The sequence below is a fragment of the Colletotrichum gloeosporioides genome, assembly GCF_011800055.1.
Source record: "Colletotrichum gloeosporioides strain Lc1 chromosome Unknown consensus_37, whole genome shotgun sequence".
Taxonomy (NCBI): domain Eukaryota; kingdom Fungi; phylum Ascomycota; class Sordariomycetes; order Glomerellales; family Glomerellaceae; genus Colletotrichum; species Colletotrichum gloeosporioides.
The window spans coordinates 450816-461917 of record NW_025544682.1 but is presented as its reverse complement, the minus strand read 5'-3'; the positions used below and the strand labels follow the sequence as shown (position 1 = coordinate 461917).

Below are 11102 nucleotides of genomic sequence, written 5' to 3'. Positions count from 1 at the left end.
CGTGTGTCCCGGCCGCAACGTAGTAGTCGAGAGTCCTTAGCCGTGAGCCATCACACGTCGCGACTCCTGAGTCTGAAGGGTCTCTTCTGTTTGTTGCAACTGGATAGTTGTGCTGGGCACATCCCTTCCCAATATTCCCTGTAAGTTGATCCATCTCCATTGGGCGCTCCACTTTATTGTTTGTTCAAATTGGAGTATTTCCATTTTCCTCAGCTTTCCATCCCCGGTCCGGCGACCTTGCCTTTCGGGTCCTAGCGTCGCCGGTCGCGGATCAGGAATAACGTGCCACCGCTCAGACCCGGTCCGGCGCCGACGAGGGCCCACCATGAACGGGAGACGGCGGAGTCCCGATGACGCTGCCGTGGGGTATCATAGAGACGGTGTTAGCTATTCGCTGGAAAACCATCATTTCTCGTCAAATGTGCTCTAGTCAAGTGCTGTCTTGAATCCCAAACGAGCCGCTCATACTTGTCATTGACGCCAACGGCAAACTGCAGGCAAGGGTGCAAGTGCACTTGTGATAAACCCTCCCACCGCTTCAGTCCAGCCATTCGATATGTATAATCGCCCGGACACGTGAAAACACCGAAGACCGCGTCGGAATATGAATATCGCGAAGGAACCATTCCCACCGGCACATTGTCTCAGCATTGAGTGGATATCTCATCTCAGTCAGCACACGCGTCCGGCCACGTGTTCACGCACGAAGGAGATAAGATGTGATCTGGCGGAAAAATGGATTCGGCGAGGTGAAACAGGGAGTTGAAAACACGCAGATGAAATTGTGGATTAGGGTGCTGAATTAGACTTTTGCATACTGAGTCAAGCCGCTGAGGCTGGTTGGTGCATGTTGGCGCCGGCATCGACGGGGGAGCGATTGCGATTGCGATAATCCGGCGTGATATGAGTTTGGTCGAGAGTTGAGGCCGATTGAAGCACAATGATAAAAAAAATCTCAACATCAATGTCGTTTCGTTTGATCAAGGGTCCACGGGCGGGGAGATCCAAGATCCACGTCTCCAAAAGGTACAGCCAATGGCCCAGTTGGTCTAGCTGGTCCAGTTGGTCCAGTGTCCAAGCTCTCAGGTGGCCCGGTGGAGCATCAGCCTCAATGGCGCCACAGGAGCTCACCAGGACTACTCCCTTGGCCCGTGCACGAGGATGGGGCGGTGCAATTCCCAGGCTGCGAGAAATTCCATTCAGCGAGCGAAGGGGCCAAAACTTACCCAAGCAGGCCTTCGGGGAGATACCTAACGGAATACCTGACGAGCAAAGGGCACACGACAGCTGAGCGTCAATCCTTTACGACAATCTGCTCATCCAACACTTCGTCCCCATCGGCAGGACTGGACCATCGTCTGCGGCACTGGAAAGCCACTCGAACCGCCCCCTTGGCCTGCTCTGCACACCGGGTCCCCCAAAGCACACCTAAACCATTTCAGCGCACCTCCCAGCTGCCACCAGCTCCCTCGCCCGATCGCCGAGATAGGGAGAAGGACGAGCAAAAAACGGCGCCTCGACATCACGACCGAGCGTCACCAGCCTTACCACGCGGAGCAGACTCCCAACACCCGCCGGGCTCTATCCCATCACTTTTTCATCAGGTGCTCATTCGCGCGCTGTCAACTAGTCCCAAGCGGTTCACCTGCGACGACCGGTTGACCTAGCCTCCCCGTTTCTGGTCAATTCCCTAGCCAGCCTTACCCTTTTTTGCCTCCATTGACGACAACCCCACGATACCCCTCTAACCTTTCGAATATAATGTCATCCGCAGCAGGAGGCTTGACTCGACGCCGCGGCGGCGGCGGAGGCGGCGCAGCTGCCGAGGGCGGCGAGACCAGCAACGGCGCCAGCCGGACCAACTCGACGAGCAACTTCAAGGACAGCGCCCCCGAGACGAGCTACGAGAGCGGCGAGAATGGCCACAAGATTGCCTTTGACCCCCGCGATATCAGCGAGAGCGCCGAGCGCAGCAAACAGCCCAAGCTGACTCTGATGGAGGAGGTCCTGCTGCTTGGGCTGAAGGACAAGCAGGTTCGTCGGCAACAAGCTCTGGCATCACGACCCAATCGAATCCTCGTCGCTAATTAAGTTTTTTCCCACTCTGCAGGGTTACCTATCATTCTGGAACGACAACATCTCATATGCCCTGCGAGGATGCATCGTCATCGAGCTCGCGTTCCGTGGTCGCATCAGCATGCAGAAGGATGCCTCGAGAAGGCGCTTCCCGCTGGCTGACCGCGTCATCGAAGTTATCGACGAAACCCTGACCGGCGAGGTGTTGCTCGATGAGGCATTGAAGATGATGAAGCAGAGCGAGAAGATGAGCGTGAGCTCCTGGATCGACCTCATGAGCGGTAATGCCCCCTTTCCTCCCTGGGAACAAGCACCACGCTGCCCACTCGGCCACAGAACCAGGAGCTGACGATGACGCCCACAACAGGAGAGACCTGGAACCTGATGAAGATCGGATACCAATTAAAACAGGTGCGCGAGCGTTTGGCCAAGGGACTCGTCGACAAGGGCATCCTCCGCACCGAGAAGCGCAACTTCTTGCTCTTCGATATGGCGACCCACCCCGTCGCCGACGGAGGTGCCAAGGAGGAGATTCGCCGCCGTGTCCGCAACGTCTTGACCCAGCGCACCGTGGTCCTCCCGGCATCCCAATTCCTGCCCGAGAACCTCGAGTTCCGCTATGTCCGCACCATCGCCATGGTCTGCGCTGCCTACGCCGCCAACGTGCTGGAGAACGCCCTCAGCACTCTCGGCCACGAGGCTCGCGAGCGTGCCTTTGCCCAGACGGACGAGCTCCTCGCCGACTACAGTCAGTGGCCGTTCGGAAAGAAGGCGACCGGTAACGGCATCGGTGCCAACCTGCCCCAGGTTATTCAGGAGGTGCGTCACACACACAATTGCCGCTGTAACACGAGCTAACAATTCGCAGGAGGTCAGCAAGGGCAAGGACAAGGAACTGCAACTAGAGGTTGTTGCCGCTTGCCTCAGCGTCTTCACCCGCCTCGACTCCCTCCTGTAAACTAATTGATCGACTCGAACAACGAGCGCCCTGCTGCCAGGCCGCCCGCCTCAAGGCCCGCAGCAGCTAGCTGAGCGTAAGCTCGGGCATCTCCTTTCCAATCCTATTTGCACCTAGACGACACACTATCGAAGCGCCGCAGCATCCTGCTCCCCCAACCTCCATCTTCGAACCCTCACGAGAAATGATGAAACAAAGCAAGGGGACATGATCTTTTCGCTTTTCTTTCCCCCGAACCCACACACAAAATTTGGTGTTGCATCTAGGCATGGCGGATGGGGTGGGTCTCACGGGGGAACAACCGAAAGGTGGCGCTTTTTTCTTATCCATGCTCAGTTGCGCAACCTCACGATAGGGTTCTCAAGGAAGGGGGCGAGATGGAGAAAACAAGGGAAGATGGGAAAGGCCAAAAAGAGAACACATGTGTAGTTGGTTGGGTTCAACTACGTTTTTTCCCCCACCGTAAGCGATCGTTTTAATGTAACTTTTGAAAAAAATGTAGCGCGCGCAGGAAAGAGTGCGAGAGATGTCTATTGTAGCCTTCGTCTTGGTGGTGTTGTGAGGAACATTGGCGTTTTGCTTTGCTTCCGTTTTGACTGGGAACGAAGAGACGTGGAAGGGAAACGTAATTGTCATGGCTAGAACGATTTGAAGAATGCATTCATGGTCCCTCCTACGCCGCCATCCCCTTTTTTGTGTAGAAATACAAAATATTGTCCCCCCTAAACGCCGTACATCCATGGATGATGCTCGAAGACCCTCTTTCCCTCTCGCCAGGATATCGATTAATTTTTGCCTCCCTCACACCCTTGCCTCACTTGGTTCTCGTCACTCTTTATTTCTTCTTCTTGCCGCCGCCGAAGCTACCCTCGAACCCAGGACGCGCCTTCTTCGCCCCGCCGCCGACCTTCTTGCCGCTCTTGCGGCCCAGCTTGTGCGCGAGCTTGTCGTCCTTGCGCTTCTTAATGTTGTCGTCGCGCTTCTTCTGCTTCTCGCGGATGGCCTTGGCGACGCCGTCGCTGCGCTCCTTCCACGCCTTCTCGCTCTTCTTCTTGGTCTGCTCCTTGCGCTTGACGGCCCTCTTGAGCGCGCCCTCGTCGTCGCGGATCTTCTCGCCCTCGGCGCGCCGCCTGGCGATGAGCCACTGCTCCTTCTCGGCGATGTCGGCCTGCTTCTCCTTGTCCAGCGCCGCGAGGCGCTTCTTCTGGTTCTGGATCTTGATGAGCGCCGTCTTGGGGTCCGAGGGGCCCTTCTTCTTGTGCGACGTCAGCGCGTGCGAGAGATCGTGCGAGAGCTTGGTGCCGTCCTCGAAGGCGACGCGGCCGAAGGCGTAGTTGGCCGGCTCGTCGTCGCGGTCGAGGTCGATGCGGGGCGACATGACGCTCGGCGAGTTGGAGGCGAGGGCCTCCTCGCGCTTGGCCTCCTCGGCGAGCTTGGCCTGGCGGCGGAGCTCCTTTTTGTGCTCCTTGCGCTGGTTCTGTTTCGCGCGGCGGGCCTCGATGAGCTCCGCGCGCGTGCGGATGGGCTTGCCGTCGGCGCCGTCGGCCTTGCGGGCTGCGCGGAGGGCTTCTATCCTCGCGGCGAGGCGGGCACGGAGAGCGGAGGTGTCGGCGGGGAGCTTGATGTGCTTTGGCTTTTCGGAAGGCGGGACCGTTGAGCTGGTGGAGGTCGTGGTGCTTGCGGGGTCGGCGGTGGTATGGGCGGCGTCAAAGGTGGGCGATTGCGGTGTCGAGTCGCCGCTGGTGTCGGCAGCGTTGTCCATGCCGGCGACGTCCAGCGGGCGTACATCCTTGCTCTTCTTGGAGGGCTTCGCGTCATCGTCGGATCCCTCGTCTACGGTCTCGTAGGCCTCCTTTTCGTCGTCTCTGTCGTGGTTGTTTCCGACAGGCGCGGCATCCGTCGACTCGGCCTTCTTCTGTTGCTTCTTAGGCGCCGCCTTCTTTGCAGCCTTCGGAGGCTCCGTGGGCTTGCTCTCGGCCGCCGCCTCCGCTGGTTCTTCGCCGGCGGCTTCCGCCTTGGCAGCCTTCTTCGCCGCCTTCTTGTCCTTCTTGTCCTGGCGCTTCTGCGTCTTAGCCTCCTTCTTCGCGAGCCTCATGAGCTGCGACTGGGACATTTCGGCGGGGTTGGCGTCATCAATCGTGTCGATCGGGTCGGCAGTCTTCTGCTTCTTATTCTCCTTGTTGCGGAGTCCCTGACCGGGGAGCTCCCTCTGGACGCCAGCAATCGGCTCGTCGTCATCCTCCTTGTCCTCCTCCTCCTGCATATCCTGGAGCTTTCTCTTGCTGCGCGCCCGCTCGTCCATGACCTCCTTGGCGTTGCGGTTCAGCTCGCTGTCGGGATCCAGCTTGGCCGTCTTTGCTGCTTTGGCCTCAGCCTTTGTCTGCTTCTTCTTTTTCCATTGTTCCTGTGACGAAGAAACCGTGTAAGCCTTTGTTGCGATAGCTCGAAGCGGTTTGATAAAGCGCGGAGGTTGGGGTCCGTTGCCACATGGGAGGCATCCGCTAGGCAGGGCAAACATACAGAGTTATCTTCCCCGTAATACATCTTTGCTGGAATGAGAGACAAAAGACCATCAAAGGCCTTTGAGTGCTCGCGCAGGCGGTCCTACGTAGAATGTCAATGCCGCTGGCGTCAAAAGTAATCATCACCACCACCAGCTATTTTTTCCATGCAGGTGGCGGGGCACAGACTTTTGACGAACCTGCAATGAAGCGTCCGCCATCTTTTGAACCTTTTGATGCGAAAGCAAAGAGAAAATGCCTACTGCAAGCAAGAATAATCTTCTTTTGCCGGGCCGCAAGGGTTGGAGGGGTGGCTGCCGAAGGGTGAGAGTGTTCGCGGTTGGGCGGTGCAGGACAACTCTACTCGGTGAGGTGAGCTTTTGCTGGCTGGCGGTTGCGGGCGGACTGGCTGCGAATTTTCGGGCGTTCGAAATTTTTTGGACTGTGGAGAAATCGCTTATGCGAAATCTTGGCACTTTTCTGCCGCTAACACACCCCATTTTTCAGCGGCGGTGAGTGCTGTAACCATCCCCGCAATGATATAGCGCCCCGATATGTACATGTCTTTTGCCGTTACTACGTCCGGGGCCCAGAACGACAAGCCTTTTTCTCGGCAGGGACCTTGTTTGCGCTTGAAACACTCGCCTGGGCGACGCTCACATTTGATGACAGCTGGTTGAGAATGTTTTAGCAACTAATACTGCGTGTAGTACACAATGCTTTGTTTGCAGTTCCAGCGCGAAACGCCTCTAGAAATACAATTGACTCCGTAAATATCAGCAACTCTTTATCGGCGTTTCCTCTCAGTGTAGGCCTCTAAGTGGACCCGGTCGTGGTTCCGGTCCGTCCAACAAATCAGTCCGCCAAACGCCGCTCTTCCGGGATCCCATGCCGTCCCAAACCGTCCTCGAACAGTAGTACCATGCCGAACCATGTCAACCCAAATAACGTCAAAGACCAGGACAACGCATATCCACATTCACTGCAGGCTTGTACCCTCGCCGTCCGGAAGCCATGGCTGTTCTAGTTGCATTGCAACGGTTGCCATTAATGATGGCTGCAAATCAGTAATTCTCGTATTGGAGTGTCTAAGCTCCAGCCATTCCAGCCGCAAAGGAAGGCGTCTGGGGCTGAAGCGAGTAGCCGTTGGCGGCCTTGCTGAGTTCGGCTTGACGCTCTCTCTCGGCCTTTTCGCGCTCTCGTTGTTCCTTCTCCGACTTGGTGATACGCGGCTTGCGCGTGAGGGAGCCGCCGCGAGATCCACGCCCGCCTCTGGAACCGGGACCGCCGCCGCGGCCAGTGCCTCCTTCGCCGCGGGTGGTTCCGCCACGGCCGCCGATGCGGCCTCCTCTGCTGCCACGACCGCGCTTGGGCAAGCCATCAGGTCTGAGATGTGTTAGTGAACCGCCTTCAAGTGACATGCTAGAGTGAACATACCTTAGGTTGTCAGCTGGCTTCTCAGGTTCCTGTACCAAGGGTCCAGAGTAGACAAAGAAGCCGTCTCGACTGGCCGCAGCCTGCTGCTCCCACAGAAGCTCAGAGTCGTCGACAAAGTCATCGTCCTTGTCGTATTCGTCCTCCTTGAAATTGCGCTTCTTCTTCTTGGGTTTCTCGGGTTCGGCGCCGCTAGTCATACCGCCCATCTCGACGTTGCTTGCCTCCTTGTCTGAGTCCTCGGACATCTCGTCGCCAGATTCCTGGCCTGACGCCGTCTTCTCCAAGGCAGCCGATGCAGCGGCGATTCTGGCCTTGCGGTCGCGCTTCTCGGCCAAGCGAGGGTGAAGAGCATCCCATCCGTACTTCTCCTCGGCCATGCGCATGACGTTGACGTAAATATTTGTGTCACCAGGCTTGATGGGGATGTCGAGAACAATATCAGGCGCCTTGTATTCCTTTCCGGTAGACTTGCCAAAGTCGAGAATGGACCGGTCGGCGTTGCCTTCGGGCTCGTCGAGGGCGCTCATCTTTGGCGACGAGACGCCAGACTTTTGCGGCTTTTGCTTTGGTGAAGGCTTCTTGCTGGCTACTGATCCGGCGGTTGATACGGCTTCTCTAGGCTTGTCCGCCTTGGAAGGCAAAGGCGGTGGAGCCAGCGACTTTTGCTCAGGAACCGGTGGCTTGGAGATTGTCTGGGGCGTTGACCTGACCGGGTATGACGGTGAGGCTGGTACTGATGCGGAGTCTTGCGGACGCGACTGCGTTGAGGCGCGGAAGCTCTGGTTGGGAGAGGCTACGTTATGTGTAGGCTCGACAAGGCTGGCGATGGACGGAGATGCGCTTGGCCGCGCGACAGTCTGCGCCGGAGGTCGTGGGGACGAGGCGCTGCCGAAGATCTCTCTGATGGGGTCGTAATTACCGCGAATGGGGTCGTAACTTTGTCCGCTAGTACGGGTGGGCAGAGACGCGCTTTGAGGCTTCGATTCGGGCTCGGGATCGGAATTCAGGATGCTTTGCATGGATCGTGGAATGTCCTCTCGTTTAGGGACCTTTTGAGCTGTGTGTTCGGGCTGGGCAGAGCTGGGTCGTGAGTCGAAATTGCTGACGAGATCTGTAATCTTGGCCTGTCGGGACGGGGGCGTCGCGGATGAGGCTGCTGCCGCAAGAGATTTTGAATCCGACCCTGCATCGGCATCCTGGGCAGGCGCGGATTTCCTCTTACGCTGAATCGGGGGCGCGTTGGGATCGCGAGGTTTCCTGGGCCGGCGCACTTTGGGCGGCTCATCTGGGTTCTTGGGCTTAACCGTCGAGCCGGGCTTGCGACCGGGCTTCTTTCTGGGGAGGCCAGCCGCCGTCAAGCGGACCTCAGGCTGGGGTTGCTCGTTACCCGACAGTACGCCGAAGCGTGGCTGCGAAGGGTCGACAATGATTTCATCCATGTCCATGTTGTTGTTGGGTTGACTTCGCAGAGGCGAGCCGGGTTCTGAGATAGAGCTGGAAGGTGGTGACGAAAGATCTGGCGAGGAGATGTCGCGCATATCTTGCTCTCGTCCACCACCAAAATGACCGCGCCGGAGTGGACTCTAGATAGCTAGGTCCTTCTGCAGGGGGGTGCACCGCCAATCAGTTACGAAAAAGGGTGTAGATGCAGCTCCAGAATGTCTCTAATGGCGACAGCTGCAGAAGCTGCAGTACATCGGAGGGGGTGGTGGGATTCGTTGTGCTGCGGGTTCCCTTGGTAGGGCGTCGTGAATGACCTCACTTTTTTTGTCAGGTACAAGGGGGCGCGTGTTGCAGTGCGTTTGGCGTTTGGCAGTGTCGGATTGGCCGATTTGGGGGTGTGGTGTCGGGGTATGTGGAATTATGTAAGATGGACTAGGTTGGCTAAAGCAGGAGAGGCTGCAGCAACAGATGAGCAGTTGGTCACCTGTGGTGTGGCCGTGCGGAGTCGCTGGGGTGGGAACTCGTGAATAACCTCAAGAGCTGTCCGAGACGTGTTTTTTGACGACAGTCGACGCCGTTGAGGTCGAAAAATCGATGAAATCGGGGTCGATGTGGGGAAATGGAGGCCGTCAAAAGATACAGCTTATTGAGCTGCAGCGACTGATGGTCTTTTTGCGATGTCGACGATGGGCGCAGATGTCGAAATTGATGAGTTTGGTGTTGCTGCAGTCAAAATTGCAGTGTCGTGGGTAGTTGTGAGAAGGGGAAAGGAGGAAGGAAATGGGTGCGGCGAAGAGAAGATGGGGATGGCTACGTTTTTGGGGGGAACAAGATTTATTTTTTGGGCCGACATTTGGCTGCTGCGCAAGACGAGAAAAACGGGGCACCGAGCAGACGTGGATGGCCTCAGCAGGCGTGAATGGCAAGGGAAATTTTATTATTAAACCCGAATTAGAGATCCGGACTAGCTGGGGGGCACATCGATGGGATCAGATGGCCTCAGTACCACGAGGAACGTGGACGAGGACGAGGACCAGGACGGGGGCGGGCCACGGGGCTAGGTGATGGACCAAGAAGCGCGAGAAGGCAAAAGAAAGAAAGGAACGACTAGGCCTGGGGGAACGGGATGGATGGGGGAATGCGAATAGGAGCGGGAGAGCGGCAGACGGACGAGACGGAGAAGCAAGACCAGGAGAACTGGGAATGGGAGCAAGCAACAACATGCAAAGGTGGACGGCCGGAGGGAAAGCACCAGCCAAAGGGAGGCAAGTAAGGTAATGGGAAGTGGAGGCGGGAAGGGGGGAAAACACCAAGAAGACGAAGCGATGGCACCTCGTGAACGGGCCGCCCAGAGAGGGAAGAAGACGCAGCAGTACAAGTGATTGTGTAGGCACGGCTTGGTACCGTGAGGTAAACTTCCAACGTGGGCCAGACCCGGAAAGACAAGATGGACGGGTGCGAGGAGGGAAAGGCGCAAAAGGTGAGGTAAGAGAGGTACACCGTACCAAAGCCTCACTTTGCGATGAGCAAGGTCGGTGGGAAAGGGAATGGCATGGGGGGGCGGAATGGGAATGGAAACACGCCCCCAGGGCAGTTGGCAGTGAGAAGAACACCATGTTTCGCCAGTCGTCAGGTGTCAAGATGAACGGCGGACGACGACAACGACGACGACGACGGAGGAGACCAGTCATGCAGGGCAGGCTGCGAGGAACCGACCGACCGACCGACGATGAGCTTGCCGCGGCAGGCAGGAAGAACCTAACAGTCAACAACACTGTGGGAACTTGTGAAGGTGAGGTGTGTATTGCGCGCGCGCGTGCTGCAGCAGGTGCGGTCGTTGTGCCGGATGGATGCGGCGATATCAATTGGGACGGAGCGACAGACAGTAAGCAAGCTTGACAGTGAGAAGAGAAAGGCGGCGCTACGCAAGAGCAAGTGCAAGTACATGCGAGCGAGGGTGGTGCGTGCGGGAGGTAAGGCAGGGTGGTGTGTAGTAAATTTGGGTAAAGGGCCAAGAGGGTGCACCTTTCAATGAGCAGCAGCTGGAGGTACATTGGCAGGTACCCGGGACCTCGCTCGTCAAGCGGAAAGCCAGTTGCCCTGCAGCCGCGCTGTCCTGGGGGGTTGGGTTGTGTGGTGGTTGAGGAGAAGAGGAGCCGAGCCGTGGGGAAAGGAACCTGGACGGGACGTGGAAGGAAAAGAAGGGGTCGTGGAATTTCCCATTGGCAAGACACAGGAAAGGGGAACCGCGTGCAGGGCAGTCGCCGGTCGAATGGGATGGCCAGCCACAGGAGAAAAAGAGAAACATGGGTCCGGGCGCAGGTACAAGGTCGATGTACCTTTTCTTTGCCAGACAACAACAGATGGACATCCAGTCAAAGAAAGCCAGTCCAGTCGGTACAACGCTCAGAGCCCAGCAGAGGGTGGGTCCTGCGCGTCTGACGTTGAACCACGTCCGGCTTCCATATCCGGCATAGCGTCCCAGATAACCGCGCCTGCTGCAGGGTTGTGCAATGTAAACCATGCCGAGCCTAGAGGAGGGGCAGCACATGGGCCAGATCTCTCTCCACTGGGGGTTGTACACCTACCGTGCCTAGGTAGGTACGAATAGGCAGATGAAGATATTGAGCGCGGTTGCCTTTCTACCTCTTTGGGCCACGTAGAGAAAATTAATTGGAAAATTACGA

General features: G+C 57.4%; 3 protein-coding genes across 3 annotated transcripts; 1 reads left to right on the top strand and 2 right to left on the bottom strand.

Annotated features, from left to right (window-relative positions):
- Nucleotides 1-1761: 1761 nt before the first annotated feature.
- On the top strand, nt 1762-3034 carry GCG54_00004429 (Vacuolar protein sorting-associated protein 74; the record flags this gene model as incomplete). The annotated part of the gene is made up of 4 exons (XM_045404478.1): nt 1762-2034; nt 2111-2329; nt 2413-2895; nt 2945-3034. 4 exons carry the CDS (start codon nt 1762-1764, stop codon nt 3032-3034), a joined length of 1065 nt encoding a protein of 354 aa, XP_045265262.1.
- An 835-nt stretch (nt 3035-3869) lies between these two features.
- Nucleotides 3870-5756, bottom strand: GCG54_00004428 (uncharacterized protein; the record flags this gene model as incomplete). Its single annotated transcript, XM_045404477.1, has 3 exons — nt 3870-5462; nt 5555-5638; nt 5736-5756. 3 exons carry the CDS (start codon nt 5754-5756, stop codon nt 3870-3872), a joined length of 1698 nt encoding a protein of 565 aa, XP_045265261.1.
- Nucleotides 5757-6623: 867 nt separating this feature from the next.
- GCG54_00004427 (uncharacterized protein) lies at nt 6624-8552 on the bottom strand (the record flags this gene model as incomplete). Its single annotated transcript, XM_045404476.1, has 2 exons — nt 6624-6921; nt 6973-8552. Coding segments are annotated over 2 exons (1878 nt in total), but the record flags the coding sequence as incomplete, so codon positions are not given.
- Nucleotides 8553-11102: the final 2550 nt, after the last annotated feature.